Below are 20,853 nucleotides of genomic sequence, written 5' to 3' on the forward strand. Positions count from 1 at the left end.
TGCGTAGCACGGGTTTCTTTCTAGTTCGTATAAAGATGATCTCACATAAACGGATGGTGTTGCTCATTCAAGGCTGATACTCCATATTATTGAATGGTATATTTTGCTTGGTACTTGATGACCCTCCATGAAGATGGATACTGATCACCTACGAACATCTCTAACTTTTTTATTTTTTTATTTTGAGCAAAGGTATTATATCTTTAAATTTGATGTCTACATGCATTTGTTTGTTTGGAATTCTTTGCCTCTGAGATTCTGATAAAATTTAAAGTTTTGGATCCTCTTATCGGTCTTTATTCAATTACTATTTTATGTAAAAGCATCTCTAACTCGTTTGAATGGATATTTACTGGAATGTATGCCCTTGTGCTTCTAATAATGATGAGGTGAAGCTATTTTGGAGGGAGATTGAAGAAGTAAGGTGTTTTGGCATTATCCTTCAGTAATTGGTGGGGATTTCAATAAAGTAAGATTTGCTCATGAGAGATCTTCCGGAGGAAATGCTACCGCAGGAATGAGGAGATTCAATGATTCTCCCAGTAGACGTCAACTCATTGTTTGTTTGGAATCCGTGCAGTTGATCCTCACCTAGGGGCTGCCTCCTCCGCGTTGACAAATGTAACGAGTACAAGCTTCCTAAAATCGATTCATTTTCTAAAATCATTGATGTTTTTAAAATAAATATGTTATCCCATCACGTTGTAAGTATTCGAGCACCCCCCCCCCCCCCCCCATAAATATATTTTTAGCCTGCTCAATACAAACTCTAATTCATAAGCAAAAAAAAAAATAGCTCCTTTTAATATAATTATCTCCCATTTTTTCCCGTCAAATACAATTTTTTTTCGGTGGTCACTTCTTGTTATTGATTTTGTTCGTTTAAATATTTAGTTATTTATATATCTAGTATTTTTACTTGTAGATCAAAATTAACTACTAACTACGAGATTCGTTGTGAAAAAAAATTGTTGCAGCCTCCAACCGCCTTGCAACTGAGAGATAGTCCATCCCAACGAAAAATCATGGGTCCATGCCCGTTATATACCAAAGTTTTACACCACCATATATGCTCTATGTCAGCTTATTCTTTCGTACTCAAGTATCTTCCACAATGTTAAGTGCGCGTGCATTTGCATGTCAACGTTGCCTATTACAGGATCTTTTAAGCTAACCAGAGAATATAACAACCATAAATATCCAACGACTCATGTTGATATCAGGATCAGACTTCAATGAATAAAAGGAAAACACCAAGAATGCTTTAAAAACATTTCACTGATTCATAACCAAATTCACTTAAAAAAAATCTTCCAATTTATTAAAATCCAACCTTATATCTATCAAAACCAGGTAGAATTGCAGTAAGTACATACGAAAACTGCAAGAAGTACACATGCTTTAGTAAAAGCTCAGATAAGAAGAAAGAAAGAAATGAAAAGTGATAAATAACACTTATAAAACTTAAAAAAAACCTTTATTTAGGTTTTATTAACTTTAGAGTAACTACACTCAGATATAGTTATGTGTAACTCGAACTCAATTTTTTTGTAGTTTTGTTTGTTGTTTTTCTTTCTTTTTAAAAAAACTTTTTATAACTTTTAATCTACCTATGGTAGAACTCTCTATACATCCTTTTCAATCTTAATAAATCTTAGGGTCCAAGAGCATAGCTCAGTGGCATCCCATCAACTCCATTGAGGAGGAAGTCAGGGATTCATCTTAGTGTGTAGTTATTCTTTTTGGAATAACTACACACTACATACACCCTAAAATAAATCTCACTCCATACACCCTAAAATAAATCTCACTTGATTGCTCGAGTACATCCATCCTGCCATCTGGTTTTACTTAAACTGGGTAGATTGGCTACAAGAGAACTTATGAGGGCAAAGGCCCCTTGCGCTCAAATATAGTAACACCCCTGGCAAATACCATAACCAATAGTCAAAAGAGTTGGAAGTAGTGAAAATGAGCACATTTTCAAGGCATTTTTCATGTTATACAAGTCATTTTTTATACTAAAATAAATAAATAAAAAGTCATTTACTTTTACTGAGGTAAAAGTTATACTAAACATGCTAAGATAGTAATTACTCCCTCCATACCACTATTAAATAACCTAGTTCAAGTTTGCACAATTCTTAAGACAAGGAATGAAAGGAGGAATTTTTTAAGTATTTTTTATAATTATACCCTTATGGACAATAATTTGTAAAATTTAGAATTAATTTATCTTTCAAACTATACCATGGATTTTCGTAAACTTTGTATCATTGAAAAGCATTTTAAAACACCTACGTAACGAATATAAACATGGATATCAAATTATACATATTTCTTATAATACCGGTAATCAATCAAAATGATAATTTTAGAAATATCCCTTGTTTAATGAGATAGGTCAACTAATAGTGAGACAAAAAATTTATCTAAGTAGGTCATTTTATAGTGGGACGGAGAGTATAAGCAAACACCTTTACCTCCTCATCATAACTGGCAATGGCTGTCCTTTACTGTATTCAATAGTCATTGACCGTGATACAGTTAGTCGTGACCGACTACCTATGGAACTCTGGTAGAGATGAAAGAGTAGAAAATCGTTGAACAAGTTGCATATATATTATTAAAACAAAACAAATAAGTAAAGAAAAAAAAAGAAAAAAAAAAGAGAGAGAGAAAAAGGAAAAGAAGAAAAGGATTTGGTTCTATAAGAGTAATAGTATAAAGTGGAAAAAGTGGTCACAAGATTTAAGGCGGGTTTTTCTTTTGAACGAAACCATTAGCAATTACCCAGTAGCAACAACACGTCCCCACAACTCTCTAACACCCATAATAACAAACCTAACCTAACTGTCTCAGTAACTGCTACCACCATCTTTCCCCTCCTTTCAGTTTCAAAGTTGTTTAACCAGCAAAAACAACTTCAACATCTTATCTCTTCATTCTTCTTTTATAGAAAATCATAACCAAACCCTGTAGTGAGGAAATGAACAAGATGAAATGGGATAGAAAAAAGAACCCACAATCATCAACACCATCATCTACAACTACAACTATTACATCATCACCTGCTTTTTCTACAATCTCTCAAGTTTTCCCAGTTTCTTGGTTTTCTAAACTCAAGCAATTGAGCAATAAATCCAAAACCCAAACTGGAAAGACAAAGGAAAAGTCTGAACTTTTCAATTCGGCAAAACTTCATCAAGGAGGTATAGTCCATGACAACGAGGCTTTCTGGAGACTTTCTTTCGGCGTGGATGAAAGTTTTGATGGCGAGACTTACAGAAGTGCTATGTATAATTCTGATAATGAACCACCATTGTTAAATTGTGGAAGTTGTGGAAATGCCAAAGAAGACAATCAGAAGTTCACTAATATGGTATCTGATATTAGAAAGATGAGACAATTTAGGAAGGAAAATCAAGAACAAGGGATTATGTTAGAAACGCCATCATGGAACAAAGTTCGAAAAGGTCGAAAAGTTATTGCCAGGAAATCAAGAAGAACAGATCAGAAATGTTCGCAAGAACGGTATTCTGATTCTGGCCGAGAATCGAATAAACCGAATCCAAAAAGAACTACAACTAGTACAGAACTGGAACAAGCAGAGAAGAAAACCAAGGATTTAGAGCCAATTAAAATGATAGAAGACACTGAGAATGGGTACGGCAGTTGTGCGGCTTCAGGTTCAAGGAAATCTCTCTACATTTCATCTTTGAACTCTGCACATGGACGAGGAAGAAGAATTGAGGAAGGAGCAGAGGAATTTACAGACTTGAATTCTATAAGTTCTAAGATCCAAGGGCTAAACGTAGAAAAATTTGAAGGTTCGGATAGAAAAGCAGCTAAAGAATCAAAGATTAAGGATATTATGTCTAAAAGTGAGAAGCAGAGAAAATCAACTCATCAAAACAGAGAAGAACAAACGCAACGAACAAAACAGACTAGTAAAGCAAGAGCATATTCACCACGGACTGCTTCAAAGATTGAAATCTGTAAAATTAGAGCTCTTGAGGACATGAAGAAGGCAAAATGGAAGAAGATGAAGCGAAGGATAAGACTAGAAAACAAACAAGATCTAGAGAGTTTTGCAGTGGTGACGTGTTCATACAATCCTCAAAAGGATTTCAGGGATTCAATGCTGGAGATGATTGTAGACAATGAAATCCGACAGCCAGCAGAACTTGAAGAACTCCTGGCTTGTTATTTATCGTTGAACTCTGAAGAATACCATGGTGTGATCATCAATGTTTTCAAGCAGGTATGGTTCGATCTGAATCTACCTCAATTAAGTCCTGAATTAGAAGTCACTAACCATATATATTCAGATTAATCATAGTGAGTTGTGAGCTCCAGTGTATATATTAATAATACAAGCAAGCTAACGATGAGATGCTTGCGTTAATGTAATTTGTTGGTAAGCAAGCATGTTATAGTACATAAACTACTTTAACATGAGCAATGAAATACCTTGTGGAATTAGGTCATCTATGACTTCATCTCGTCAATCTATTAGCTGATTTTTAAGCATGCAACCCGTCCCCAGCCAAGAACTCATGAACTACTCCATCTACCTCTATCATACTACCACCTGGTTCTTTTCTTACTTTCTGTATTCGCATTTTCCTCCACACTTCCCTAACATCACCCCACCTCTCCTTAGCTGCATATATATTTGATAATTGAACATAACTATAACTATCCATCGGATTTAATTTTAAGATCTTCTCTGCTATAATCTCTGCTAATTCAACATTGCCATGGGTTCTACAAGCACTCAATAACGACTCCCAAACACCTACAGATTCTTCCTTTAAAGGCATCGTCTGAACAAGCTTCAGGGCCTCCTTTAGATGACCAGCCCGACCTAGTAAATCGAGTATGCAACCATAGTGTTCAATAGATGGTTCAAGTCCATGAACACGAACCATGAGTTCGTAAATCCGACACCCTTCTTCGAATAGACCAGAACGGCTGCAAGCAGAGAGAACACTAACAAATGTGATTTCATTTGGTTTACATCCATCATTCATCATTTCAGAGAACTTCTCTACTGCCTCTTTACCATATCCATGAATGCTTAAACCCGCGATTACCGAATTCCATGTACTAATATCTCTTTCTTTAGTATTATCATTAAACACTCTTAAAGCCTTATCTATGCACCCACATTTTGAATACATATTAACGAAAGCAGTAGCTAAGAATCCATGAAGGTTGATGCCGTTTTTATCAGCATAAGCATGAATCCATTGGCCTTGCTTCAAAGCTCCAACTTGGGCGCAAGCAGACAACACATTTACAAGTGTGTAATTATCTGGTTTCACATTTGCAAATTGCATATCTTCAAAAAGCTTCAAAACTTGTCCGACTTGATTTGAATGTGCATATCCTGTAATCAAAACGTTCCAAGAAACAACATCTTTCAATGGCATTTCATCAAAGAGAATTCTCGCTTCTTCAACCAACTCAACACCCACATACCCAGAAATCATCAAAATTCCAAGATTCAACATTCTTCTCGGGCATTTCTTCAAACAGGTTCCGGGCATTCTCCATTAAACCTCTTTCTGTATAAGCACTTAATATTCCATTCCACGAAATCACATCCTTTTGAATCATTCTATCGAGCAAAAGGTATGCATTGTGGAAATACCCAGTTCTGGCATAAAGATTAATCAAGGAATTCTGAATGTAACAATCAAACCCATTTCCAGTTTAAAGAATTTGACCATGAATTTGTCGTCCTTCTTCAATACCAAGTAGAAAAGAGCAAGCTTTAAGAGCAAAAGTGTAAGTAAACTTATCAGGGTAGAATGAATCATAAAGCATTTGATGAAAAAGAAGAAGTGATTCTTCAGGGTTAGAACTGTTAGCATAAGACCGAATGTTCCACAGATAAGAACTAGGGTTAGCCGGTTAGGAATTCTACTGAATACAGAGGAAGCATGAGTTAACGTTTTAGGGTCAGAAATGGAGGTCGAAAGTGTCGAGAAAGAAATTAAACGACTAGCTGCATAAGAGTCATGAAAGAGACCAGTTTTGTGCATGTGCGCGTGAGCTTGGCTGATTTCAGACAGAGAATTTGCTAGCTCTGTGACGGAAATTATTGAAGGCTGAGATGTAGAAAACGCCATTATTAGCATAATCTCCTTGTTATGTCTCTAAGTAACAGAATGAGCTCTGCCTTCTCTCCTCTCTCCTTGCCTGATTACTCTCCGATCTCCGACTAGTTTCCCCCTGTTTTTCTCTGTCTTCTTCCTCCAACGGTTCTTTTTGGCCGGAGCTCATCGGATGTGCTAGCCGGAAATTTCAAATGAATCTCAAATCACAAATTCTCACCTGTCAATGCAAGTACATTGATCACAATCACAATTCTACTACCTGCAAGTATACAATCACCAAGGAAATCCCTGAAATGGGCAAGCTAACTTTGAGAATTGATTTCCAAACACTTTTCTACCTCAACCCAATCACTAAAATCACAAAAATCACAATAAGTCTTGAACATTATGAGGTCTTGAGATACACAGAAATCACAAACAAGACACCCATCACTCTCAATACCAATTCCTTAGCTTTCCCTGGGAGGAAATCCGACTTACATGTTCTGCAAATTATGAAAGATCCCAAGTCTACCCTGCTCAACAACTCCTTTGAAATTTTCAATAATAATCCCACAAATATACAGAACATCTACATTCAGAACTTATTTGGTAGTCAGTTGATTTGGAAGAAAATAAACCACTTAAGATTCTACCTATTTGATTCTAAAGAGCCATATGATTCCTGGATTATGTTTGCTGGCAATTCTACTTCTCAGCTACCTCTTTGTGTATCTGGTAAGAAATTTCAATGCTGTCTTACATTACAATACTCCTATGTTAATCTATTTCTATGATAGCAATTTTGCCTTTAATACCAGTTGGAATAGTCCTTATGAAAAACCTGATAAGACTATTAACCCCATAGATCAGTCTCAACCCTTCATGAAAACCCTCTTCCAAACTCCCCCTGCTAAATTATTTAGTCACTATGTCAAGCTCAAAACAAAAATTACACACAACAACTACTCAACCAAGAACAATTCAATAAACCAGAACTACATAACCATTAGATTAATCAACATTGTCAACATTATCTTTAAACCAACCAACATCAAACCCATAATCCATACTATTAATCCTAATTGTCTATCCATGGAAACCATATGCAAGAAACAGAGACAACACATTTACAGGATATCTTACTTCACCATCTTGAAGGGGATGGCTGATATCAAGTCAAGCTTCTAGTGCAGCCTTCTTGTCAACATCATCCCCCTCTGGTGTAGTCCTCCGCCTTGGCACAGAATAGTTACCCCTGGGAGTAGACACAGGCATAACCACTTCATCAGGAACATCATTAGAGGCAGTTATCTCACCTGGGCCGAAGAAGGAAATATCATAAACAACCTTTGCCATCTGCTGCATCTCTGGTGCCAAAAGAAAGATATTGGGGAAGACTACCACGTCATTGGGGAAACCAAGGAAATCATTCTCCCGAATCTTGGCCTTGCTCAAAACAGGAACTGGTGCAGTGTAAAATCCATGTCTTGCACCACCACAAACCACCTGCTCATCCCCTACAAGCACCACACCCTCATTGATCACAAACTGACCCTTGTCAGGGTGAACGGCATACACCACACATCCTTCTTTTTCTCCCTAGAGTTGTGGAAGCTGAGGATCCAACACATATTCACTGGATCTGTCATGCATAACAACTCTCCTTTTCTTACTTCCTCCAAAACTCTCTGCACCTTCATGCATGCTGGGATTTGGAACCTCACTGATGCTACTGCTTATATCTACTACCTGCCAAATTGGAAAAATGGGAAAATCCCAATCAATACCATCATAACATGTACCCATAAAACAAATTACAACTATAAAATCCACTATCAACACCTAAAAACCAGAAATTCTTACATGAGTATCCAAAATCAATACCTGTTTCTCTTGCACATTCACCTTGGCCCTCCTTTTCTCTGGTGCAACCCGGGTATCCCGATTCGAAGACATGGCTGGGAGATCGTTCTGATTCAGATACGCAATTTTGTCTTGCTTAGTCATAGCTTCAATTTTCGGAGCATTAATTGGAAATTGCAGAGAGGGAAAGTGGAAGTTACAAAGTTACTGAATTGGAAATTAGAACTAATCTTTCCCCATCAGGCCTTATGGATGAGAAGACCAACAATCAACGCATCTCAACCATCCAAATTACATCTTCGATATCAGTTAGTCGAGATTACAAGGAGGCACAAGCCTACTAAGTGCATGCAAAGACCTATTGAACGCTTTCCCAACTCATTGGCCGTTCAGAGGCGACAACAAACACTTGGCAGCTTTTTGGCTAGCAGACCCCCAATGCGGGCTACCCTTGATCCGAAGTTGAATCCATATGCCGACCCACAACCGCTCTCCATTCTATTCGGTAAAGAAGGGATTACAGTAGCAAATGGAAGCCCATTAACTTTCTATCACATAGAGGAGAAAACGTTTAGCATCCTGATCAAGCCCATGTGCTCAGCTGGTAATCGTGCGTGGCTTTGGATCCTCTTACAACCTCCAAGCTCCAGTATCACAGTCAACAAGTTCAAAGGAAGGACAAACTGTGAGATAGAGAACAAGGTTTGTAAATGCACATGTACCATGTATGTCTTCATCCTAGCTATTATTCAAAAACAGGTAAAAGGCCTCGACTCTCAAGTCGCTGTCACACTGCAGTCCAAAACCAAGAGAGATTTAAATTACTTTAGATTCTATAACACTCTTCTTGCAAACTTCTTAACCTGGTACGATAGCTTTACTGTTTCTAGGATACACATCTTCATTCACAACCATCACACAAAGTACATCTTCATCACATGGACTACGAAATGCAAGCACTGTCATAACCACCCACGCACAAACCAACCCAGCTGGTATTCAATGTTGTCCATAACCAGAATGCAAAACATACATCACTATCACCGCATACAGTTCACACCCATCACATGGAGCTCAAAACCCAAGACTTTTCAAGTTCAAATTTTGACCAAAAAGAACTTATTAAGTACAACTCAAAAAATTTATCATATTTCTCTCTTCTATCCTCTGTATAGTGGAAATTGTATTGGTGTTGCTTATTTTTGTAGGCTATACTCCTTCAGATTACTAGTAGTCCAGAGAAACATTAACATCAACATCAACTCTGATAAAGACCCTATTAGCTGGAAACCATGGACTTATGCTTGGTATATATCTTATAGCACTAGTATTTTTTGGCACCTTCCTCTACATTTTGTTCCACTCCAAAGTAAAACACAACTTGTACTATCTGAAGATTGCCACCCAACAATTCAAATTTCAAATTAAAGTGTATCAGAATAATACAACCTCTCCCCCCAAAATTGAAACCTCCTTTCATATACACCTCCTCCACAAACACCTCCACACTAAAACCAACTTCCATACTTTCATGGCATCTTCTTCAGGAACGAAAAATTCAGAAAATATAGACAACCTTGTGAAACAAATGAACTCATCACTAACTATCCCAGAAGACCTATTCCCAAAAGTTTTTGTCAACCAAGCTAATATCCTACCTAAGAAGAAGATAGATTGGAAATGGGTTTTCATTGGAAGATATTGCAGCAAAATCTCTTATGAAACAAGAGAAATAACAAGATTCATCAACAACAACTGGGAATTACACAGGATTGCTGAAGTTTCCCCCTGGAAGAAAAGAAGAAACTACTACCAAATCAGGCTGACTAGTATTGAAGACTACAAGGTTTTCAGGAAAGGGGGAACAAGAGGAATATTTGAAAAGCTCATAGTTCTCACTGAAGTGCCATATTCAAGACCAGACTACATTGATGAAGCTAATTTCTACAAAGTCTGCATCTGGGCACTGGTCAAGCGAATTCCAACTCACATCATTTCAGACATAAGCAATCTAATTGGACCAGCCGGAATCTACCAAGCATCTAAGAAAGCTTATGAAAGAGACGATGCTGAGAAAAATCTTGAAGTCCGGATCACTATAAATGTTACTAAAGCTCTAAAATATGGCATTGATGCATATGAGGATGATAACACCTCTCACTGGCTTGAATTAGCATATGCTCTAAATGGTATCGCTTTCTGTAAAGTCTGCAGAATTCTTGATCACCCTGGTCTACTGTGCATTGAAGAAGAAGAAAAAACTCAGAAAACTCCAGTCAAACAGTATACATCCACCTCCATAAACAAGTTTCCATCAACACCCACCACTCCAACGTCCTCCAACAAAACTATCACTCCACCAACTAGCCCCAAAAAACCACCCACAATCCCCTACTACACTGATAAAGCTGGAGTGGAAGAATTTGTTTTTAAGATGAGGGAATCTCAACAGAAGACTCTTCTTAGAAACCATTATGAAGAACTAGATGGATCGCCACAACATCTAATATTTCAAGCTGGTCTAGATAACCCAATCACTGGAGTCATCCCCACTACCAACCCTGAAACCATTGCATGTCAAAAAAGACATAAGAAACTGGTGGAGAATTACAGAAACAAGAATCTCAGAAGAAAAAGAAAAACACCATCAAGGATGCAGCAAGAAAGAGTTACATTACAGTACCCATTTCCCCTGAATTAGAGGAAACTATGGATCCCACAACCATTTACCCTAAAACCAATACCAACTTTCAACAACCAAACACTATCATTTCTCCAAGTAATGTGCTCCAAAACCTTCCTACTTTAGCTGATATACAAAAACAGATGATGGAAGACCATAACAACCAGAAAAAACTTTTATGGGAGAGGAGACGAAGTGAGTTGAAACTAAAAGCTGTTGATGCCGAACAACACCCTCAGCTGGTTGATCCTAAGCGTAAATTGTACAACCTATCCAGCCAATCTGAGTATCAAGCTATGCAGTGGAATGGGCACCAATCAGCTAAGAGGAGCAACAACCAACATACACCAATGGATGAGGAACAACTGTCGAACACTACTACTAGTAATCTGGAGGGACCTAATCCAATTAACATCAACCAGGTAACTCACAACAAACTTATGTCCAAAATTACCATATATATCATCCTGTTTATGAAAATTGATTTATGGATTAACGTCGATTACAATACTAGGAAACTGCATTTAATCCTAGGATACAAAATCATCATTTTCTCATATCCTATTTTTGGAAATTCTACTCGATCATAGCTTGGAACTGCCAGGGCTTAGGACAAGCAGATACTATTAGATACCTAGACAACATACTAAATAAACATAACCCTGAGATCATCTTCCTCTCTGAGACTAAACAACAATCTAGAAATCTTAAGAAAATCCTAGGAAATATAGGAGTCACTAATTTCTGGTTTGTTGAACCAAAGGGCAAAGCCAAAACTTCTGGAGGTCTAGTTCTTGCCTGGAAAACCAACTTAGATATCACAATTGAGGATTTCTCTGACCATCACATTAATGCCACCATTAAACCCTTGCATGGAGAACCTTGGCTTTTTACTGGCTACTATGAAAGTCCCTTTACTACTAATGATAAGTTACACTCTTGGAATATGATTGAAAATACCTCTGCTACTAACTCTCTACCTTGGTTGATCATGGGTGACTGTAACTTTGTGCTTCATGAACATGAGAAAATCAGCCAACATCCTATTAATCAAGTTGAAGCTAATATATTATTGAGCAAGATTTAATAAGCTCATCTCTCTGATTTGAGCTTTACCGAATGCCCTTTCACATGGACTAACAAAAGAACTGGTCCTCATCTCACTGAGCAAAGATTAGACAGAGGTCTAGCTAATGAATCTTGGTTATATATTCAACCCAACACCACTATTTCAAACCTCACTGCCATAGGTTCTGATCACAACCCAATCATCCTCAATACCAATCCCAGTTGGAAACTAGGTCAAATACCCTTCAAATTATTTGGCCCCTGGCTCAACCATGAAGACTGCAAGAGTATTATAGCTGAATGCTGGAAGACATTTCATAAAGGATCTCTAGCCATTAAAATAACCATGAAACTTAGAGATATAAAAGTCAGACTGAAGCAGTGGAACAAAGAAGTTTATGGAAATATCAAGACCAATTTAGAAGAATGCATACAACATCTGGACTGGATAACCAAACATCAATTTACCTCATCCAGAGTGGAAGACCTTAAAAAAGCAAGACTTCAAGTGGAACACTGGCATCATGTACAAGAATCTTTCTGGAAGACTAAAAGCAGAGATCAACACATCAAGCTAGGGTATAGAAACATTGGATACTTCCACATTGCTGCTAAGAAAAGATACATAAGGAACAAGATTGACTCCATACAAAAATAAGATGGCACCTGGATCCAATACAATGTTGAAATCACCAAGACCTTCACTAATCACTTTGCTAATATGGCTACTGTTGAAACCATAACCATCAATCCCTTCATTATAAAGCTTATCCCCACTACCATTACTTTACAAGATAATCAGAATCTTCTCAGAACCCCTGAACCTCTGGAAATTAAAAACATTCTCCTTAGCATGGCTGGAGACAAAGCCCCAGGACCCAATGGGTTCCCTCCAAATTTTTTTCAAGCCAACTGGGATATTGTGGGAGAATACATCATCACATGGTTCAAAATTTCTTTACCTCTGGACATATCCTCAAAGAAATGAACTCCACTTTCATATCTCTCATTCTCAAAACTGATAAACCTACCACTCCAGCTCAATTCAGACCCATCTCTCTGTGCAACACCACCTACAAAATCATATATAAACTCATTTCTCAAAGACTAAAACCCCTGTTACCTAAATTCATATCCCCATTTCAATCTTCCTTCATACATGGAAGGCAAATATCTGACAACATAGCCATAGCCCATGAAATTATCCACCACATGAATACCAGAAGAGGGAAAAAGGGAGTAATGGCACAATGGGCATAAAAATAGACATGGAAAAGCCTTTGACAGAGTCAACTGGGATTTTCTCCTTCAAGTTCTGTCCCAAATGGGATTCAACTCTCAGTGGTGCAATCTAATACACCAATGCATTTCCACCACAAGCATGGTTGTTCTTGTTAATGGATCTCCAGGGAAGTTTTTCAAACCATCTAGAGGCCTAAGAAAAGGGGATCCCCTATCCCCTTATATTTTTCTATTATGCATGGAATCCCTCTCCAAATACCTGACTCGTGCTAAAACCCAACAACAAATCCATGTAATCAAAATATGCAAGGATGCTCCAGCAATCAACCACCTTCTCTTTGCTGATGACTGCATGATATTCTGCAAAGCTAATTAACAGGAATGCAATAATCTTATACAGATCTTTAAAGAATTTGGTCAATCTTCAGGCCAGCTAATTAATTTCTCAAAATTTGGCATCTTCTTCAGCAAGAACACTGCTCCTGATTTATCTGACAGTATCAGTAATACTATGAAAGTTCAAATAATTAACACAGCAGAAAAATATCTGGGATCCCTTCTTTTCATAACTAAGAGCAAGATACAAGCCTTCAAGCCTTGTGTTGACAAACTCAAGTTCAGATTTGCTGGATGGAAGACAAATCTCTCAACTGCTGGGAAAATGACAATGATCCAATCAGTGACTTCCACGTCTAGTATCTACCAGATGAACTGTTTCAAAATCCCAAAAACTACTTGCAATGAGATCAATGCCATTCAAAGAGACTTCTTCTGGAACAAAGAACAAGACAAATCCAAAGGAGTCTACTATTTTGCTTGGGAAGCAGTAAATAAACCTAAAGAATTGGGTGGTCTGGGATTCAAAAATATGGAACTCTTCAACATGGTTATGCTCACAAAGATTGCCTGGAGACTAATCTCAGAACCATATTCATTATGGAGCAGCACTATGAAGGCCTCTCATTACCCCAACACTAAAGTTATAAGATTGGACACAAAACCAAAGAACACTGACTCTTGGATCTGGAAAGGAATTTTGGAAGGAATAGCTCTAATCCAAAAGTTCTACATTTGGAAGGTTGGCAATAGAATGCAAATCCACATATGGGATGACAGATGGATTCCCAATAACTCTGGAAGACTTCAAAAACCTATCCTCTGCCCAGAAAATCTCATAACAGTTAACCAACTATTCCACACCTATGGGGAATGGGACACCAACATCTTAAACCAATGGTTCACACCTGATATCCAAAATCTTATTCTTCAAACACCCCACTTCCCAAGTGAGCATGATGAGATCAGATGGTCTCAAACCTCTAACAACAAGTTCTCTGTCAAGTCTCTCTATGATAAAAAGATACAAGATAAATATGCTAAGGATACTCAAATAGCCCCTTGGAATCAAATCTGGAGACTTGATACTAATCCTGCTATACATATATTCATATGGAAATGTGTCTATGGCATTCTCCCAACTAATGCTAAGACATCTAGCATACTGAGCTACATTGATCCAATTTGCACTTACTGCAAGAATGGAGCTGAAGATATAACACATGTCCTATTATCCTGCCCTGCTGCTTCTGAAGTTTGGAGGCATCTTTTTGGAGCTCATCATAATCTCTTCTCCTCCTTAAACTCCTTTAATAAGTGGCTCAACAACTGGTTCCAGGCTGATAATGTTAATGCCAGCTGGAATGAAACTTATGCCACTATCTGCTGGTTCATCTGGAAAGCCAGATGTGACTGGGTCTTTAGGAAAATCTCTCCTATTTCCTCTGTTACTGCTAAAGAAATAACTCAGAACTTATGCCGTCACTCAAGAGTTCATCATAAGCCAGTGCATATTATCAATAATCTTTACTATCAGTCTAACAGCTCTAATTCTCCTCCTAAGAACTACAGCCAACAAAGACACACAACTGATAAATTTGGAATCACTATTAGCATGCACATTGATCCAGATGATATGTACCAGGCTATTAGTGATGCTCAGCCTTATATTAACTACTCCCTTGTTGTTGTGTCCTTAACAGGTCAATGCTTGGGAACCAGAAACTTCAAGGACTTTACCACTGGAACCAGCAGATTAGACAGATCAAGTCGAGGAGCTAAACTAGCACTGACCTGGGAAAAAACCATGCAACAATCTAACATCAACTTTACTGCTGAGTCTGAAGACACTATCCAAGTCATAAAAACAAATTACCAAGGGTAACTTCAACAAAGGTTCAAAGGAAAGAGTAATCAACAACAAGGCAACAACAACAACAATGATCCAGTCGATTTTGTACAAGGAAATCTCTCCAAAGTTACTACACAACAAAACTATGTGGCCATCAACCTAGCCAGACTGGCCATACAGTCTTCTCTCTTTACTGATTCTACTTGGAGAGGAACGAACTTACATACTATCATGTATGCTTTGCAAAATCCCATAAACACTTATGATGAGGATTACTGTAATAACGTTAACTTTATTTTGAGGGATAACCCTGTTGCTAGAGCTAGCACCGGCAATACCTTGGATGTAACCACGAGTGGGCTGTCTTTCTAGACGCTCTGACTCCTTTTCTTATAAAAAAAAAGTTTTAGGGTTTATTACAATCTTTTTATTACACTTTGGATACAGAAATCGAATAATACCTTACAAATCCGAAACTATTGTAGTGGAAATGTAGGGAAAGCAAAGAGGCGGATAGTAGTTTCCGTTCATTAGAATAATAGGGGTTACATGGAACAATATCCTTTATATATATACTAGGGTATGACCCGTACCGTAATGGCACGGGATGTGGTTTGTTCTCAGTACTGCGGGTTACCAGTTTCTTTAACTGTTCGAGTTTAGTCATATTCGAATTTTTCAATGTTCTATTTGAATTAATTATATTCAAATTGTTCAATGTAATTAGAATGACATTTAATTGAAGTGGTTAATCATCTGAATTTTTTAGGTTTACAAGGTTTAGAAATTGAATAAGTTTGGTAGTCATTTCCTACATCGTAAGGTTTAGAAATATTTGTGGATTTGTTAGGTTCATCTTTGAGCTTCATTTCTGACATCGTCGAGCTATAAAAATATCACTGAGCTACATATGCCAATTGTGATAACCACATACGATAGGTTGTAATGGCTTTTTTTTGGTAACTTTTAATTTTAACCCTTACTCTTGGTTTGTATCATTGAACATTAACTGTTGATTTTGATAGGACTTAAGAGAGATGAATATTCAACAACTTTATCTACTGATTCGAGTCGAAATAAGCATCGAAACGTTATTGAGTATATTTCATGATATCATTTCCGCACGCATTTTGCTACAATTTTCTATGGGGAAAAATAATTGCGGATATCTCGGTAGCCCATGAATATAATCTAAGCAAATAAAATAATTGAGCTCCACAATGCTTTTTGAAGAAGCTTCAAAAATCAACATCGCCATCTCCAAATTGACCATCAATACATATTCTGAATCTATAACTAGCTTAGAAGAACTCAAGGAAAGTATAGAACATAAATGAGTCAAATGACAATACAAAGAGTCATTGCCATATACACAGAATACTAAGTGTAATTTACAATTACAAAGAAGCAATTTGTCGTATGTTAAAAGCGGGATATCGACTTTGAACCATTATCTTACTAATCACATTCCATTTCAAAAATCTCATTCTGGTGCGACCTTGATAAAGAGGTTGCACTTGATAAAAAGTATCTAATCATGCAATAAGGTATGGAGAACCCTGGCAGAATGGCGCGGGTTTTGGCTAGCTAGTCGTTGAAATACGGTTATTAGCCGGGTGTGTTATTGATTTTTCATGGTATAGAAATCCAATTTTCTCAAGCAAATCCCGAAATCAGCTTTAACATTCAAACCAACATTTTCTTTGACACATTTTCCCGTTCTTACATTTGGATGCCCTGCAAAAAGCATTAAAAATGTAATATAGTAACCAAGCTAGTTTCTGCTATATCTTCATCGGGTTTCCGCGGCGACCGTATCCATTTATATGCCTCATGCAATATAGTTCTCCACTTTTTGCTAATATGTCCATCAGGTAGGATAATCTAAAGCTTTCGTTGCAGCTGTCATGTCAAAGATATTAATCCATTTATATGTCTCCTGCAAACATGAGTCAAACATGCAACTTTCCCACCTGAGTTAGACGCACTACAATTATGCCAATGATGTCGTGCTTAAAGGAGATGTGTCCAAGCAATAACTAAATGTTTGACTGCGATGCGAACAAAGCTACGAATGTGGTTAAACTTGAAAACTATTAAAGCTAATTAAAATGGTGGTCCTACGAGAAGTATTTTCAGTACAATAGATACGATTTGAGATGGTATATGTAACTTACTTAGTCGTTTAATGCTTAATTTCAAGTATCAATTTAGTAAATACCAGCCATCTCAATCACCCCGAACCATTGTTTCCATTCCTCATAAAAGGTGGAGTAGTCTGGAGTTGAGTCAGGAACCAAGTCATATACATAACCATTTAAAACCTCAATTTGGAATTTTTAACTGGTGGGTGGAGAATTATCCACCTAGCCGAGTCTATCATACTTGGAACCACTACCACCAATACTCCAATTTACTTTGTCAATTCCGCACCCATACACAAATACATTAGTGCAAGCTGATAAATAATTCTAGACCGCAATATTAGCTCCTGCTTAAGACACAGTAACACACTCTACACCATAATACATGTATTTTGAATTGAGTAGTGAAAGAAAGTACCCGAAACCAAGCAGTCGCATTAGACAGTTTCACTCTTCCTTCCAGAAAAGCTACACCTGAATCAGGTACGTTTGCTAGCCAAAATTCACACTCAAAAACCGATTACATTTTGAGATATTATATGTCGTCGACCAACATCAACATATTGAGATATTAAATGTTGTCGACCAACATCATCCGTTAGCCCATGATAAATGGTAATAAAAGTGCGTAAATACTATACATAACTCCTTCGGGTTAAGAAATGCGAAAGACGGATTTTAATCGCATGGAAAATTATCACTAAAGAATTTTATGCTTGAAAAATGTCCTCGTGATAATATGAAGACTAACACCATGTTTGTTTACTCCTGACTCATCTGAGTCGTCTGGATCTGAATCATCTGGATCTGAGTGAAATCACCTGACTCATCTGGATCTGAGTCGATATGTTTGTTTTGAGTCAGATCTGACTCATCTGACTCGGAAATAAGTGAGTCAGTGGTTTGGTCCCATGAGTCAGGGGTATTTTGTTACCTGACTCAAATGAGTCCGAGTCAGGGGTTATGTCTGAGTCAGAGGTCGAGTCAGATCTGACTCAAAATGGAAAACAAACGGTCTGACTGCTGACTCGGTCCGAGTCAGGGGTTGACTCAGATTCAGACGCCGAGTCAGCTGCAAACAAACAAGTTCTAAGAATTAAGATGATTCCCTTAATCAGGTTCTCATATGTTAGCAACGCGTTATCTATTAGAAAAAAATAAGCATATTATATTAAATATTTTATGCCTGAATTCTTCCAGGACAATCAGTTGCTGTAATAGCCATCTCGCGTGCTCCAGCATCGTGAACAGGAACCCACCAAGCGGTTATCAGAAGCATAGCGACTACAACATAAAACAAAAAAAGAAGCTTAATTATGTAATACACCAATAACAAAAAAAAAATCAAAGCAACCACTATAACCATATTTATGCATCTAAATAAATAAAAATCCTAATCGGAGTATAACCCAAAATAATAAAGTCAAAATTAGGCGAAAAGAAATAACTGAGACTTTTTCAAAAAACCTTTAAAGTAAGTAAGTTAAATGAGATAAAGATTCATACCTGAGATTCAATTAGAAGAAGAAGAAATGATAACTTAAATTATAACATGAACAAACAAAAAGAAGAAGAAGAAAACATAGCTTCAACTACATGTCTCCTAGATTGATTGCTTCAAAAATAAAATTAAAAAGTTGTCTCCATAAATTTCCAACAAAAGCGCTGTGATAAATTGTCTTCAGTTTTAGATCCAATTATAACCGATGTCATCACAGCTCATACCTAGGAACCGTAACAGGTACGCTACACGTTAATGGTTTTCTTATTTCCATCTTGGAATTTAGAAATTCTGAGTTAAAAAACGTAAAAACTAATTACCCTAATGGTTTTCTTTTTAGGGCCTTATGTAAAGTTTGATCTGTATCTGTAATGGTTGTAGCATTGTCTTTGAATATTAACTCTTGAAGATGATATTTAGGGATCCATCATTAATAGAGAGAAGAAAATTTATTTGTTAATATTCACATTAAATCAAAGAATAAAACACCATCGTAACCGTCCTTTAAGTACCTAAATTGTATATTCCAAAATACATTAGTTGCTCGATCTGGACCGTCCTTTATGTGTCCAAACTATAAAGAGACGTCGATGTAGGAAAACACCATTGTCCCTTATAATATATATATATATATATATTATAAGGGAAATCATAGATATCTAGCTGGGCCGCACATCTATGGGTCGTAGGCCTACAACACTCCCCTTTGTGCGGTCCAATAGAGCTTCATATACAGTGCTTCACATTTAGTGTTTCGAATGTAGTTCTTCAAATGTAGTCCTCTCCTTGATGACTTGTGCCGAAATCAATTGCCTCATTAAAACTTTGACAAGGAAAAATCCAGTGGGACAAAACCTTGGTACAACTCTTCAAATGTTGTCTCGTACTTTACATGTAGTTCATCACACGCAATACGATCTTCAAAGACCGACGAGTCTAAGTTAATTGTCTCGTTAAAACTTCGTCAGGCTAACCCATAGGGACAAAACCTGAACTAAAGAAAAATAGTACAATATTAAGTAAACTTAGAACATAGTTGGATGCGTATACGTTGCCTCATTAAAACCTTGACAAGGAAAACCCAGTGGGATAAAACCTTGACGAAGAGAAAAGAGTACAACGTGACATATGCAAGTAAAGGTGATAATCACTTTGCTCCGTTGAAATTGACTAGTTACTTCACAACTCCTAAAGTAGAAAGTCCGCGTGGGAAAGACAATAGCCTTAGCTGGGAAATTACATTCCCGGTGTTTGTTGTTGTCCCGTTAAAAACCTTGCCGAGTAACAAAACCCTGTGGGAAAAATCAACCTTGGTGAAGGAAAATAGTTCAACACACCATTAGATGCTCCCCATGATGTCAGACAATTTTCATAAGTTTAATGTAGTTAAAAGGAATTTATCACACTTTACTTTGGTGAATTGAATGTTTATAAGACCCCGTTGTTGATTCTGGAAGTTACGTTTCTTAACAGACTATCATGTTCCATTTCTTAGATTCAGATATTTTTCAGTAATATCAACGCGATCTTTATGTCTTCAACGTTCAACATACTTGTTTTTTTTTGTTTTGTGTTGTCTCGCTAAAAACCTTGTCGAGTGACGAAACCCTTCGGGAAAAACTATTCTCAATCGAAGGGAAAAAAAAGTATAACACAACTTCAATTTCTAAGTAAAATATGTCAACATCATATCCTTGGATCCTCCCCCTGATGTCGGCATTTCCCCCTGATAACTTTCAGAGTTGTTCGAGACAGTTCCTTTAGTCATGTACGTTTCGATACTGAACATCGGTAATGACTTAGAAGATAGTCTACCATATCTCCCCCTAATTACTTTCGTTGGAGAAAAGATTATTGTTCTTTCATAATCAACAACTTTTGGATTGCACTTTCATTAGCATTCTTTTTTATGTCTTTCCAAGGATAAAACAAATTTATGTCAATGATTACTTTTAAGTACATGATTACATTCACTATACCATTCCAATGATGTTGCGTTGGCGCTGAGCTATATCTAGCTAACAAGTTCCCTGAGGATGTAAAATTTAATCGAG

The 20,853-nt window shown here is 37.1% G+C and overlaps 1 protein-coding gene and 1 pseudogene across 1 annotated transcript; one reads left to right on the forward strand and one right to left on the reverse strand.

The window, feature by feature from the left end:
- Window positions 1–2,758: 2,758 nt before the first annotated feature.
- On the forward strand, window positions 2,759–4,490 carry LOC113281312 (transcription repressor OFP5). The gene has a single exon (XM_026530023.1). It carries the CDS (start codon window positions 2,990–2,992, stop codon window positions 4,334–4,336), a length of 1,347 nt encoding a protein of 448 aa, XP_026385808.1. The 5' UTR covers window positions 2,759–2,989; the 3' UTR covers window positions 4,337–4,490.
- Window positions 4,491–4,499: 9 nt separating this feature from the next.
- Window positions 4,500–6,146, reverse strand: LOC113281302 (annotated as a pseudogene).
- Between the last annotated feature and the right edge of the window lie 14,707 nt (window positions 6,147–20,853).

Source organism: Papaver somniferum, chromosome 1 (genome assembly GCF_003573695.1).
Source record: "Papaver somniferum cultivar HN1 chromosome 1, ASM357369v1, whole genome shotgun sequence".
Classification (NCBI taxonomy): domain Eukaryota; kingdom Viridiplantae; phylum Streptophyta; class Magnoliopsida; order Ranunculales; family Papaveraceae; genus Papaver; species Papaver somniferum.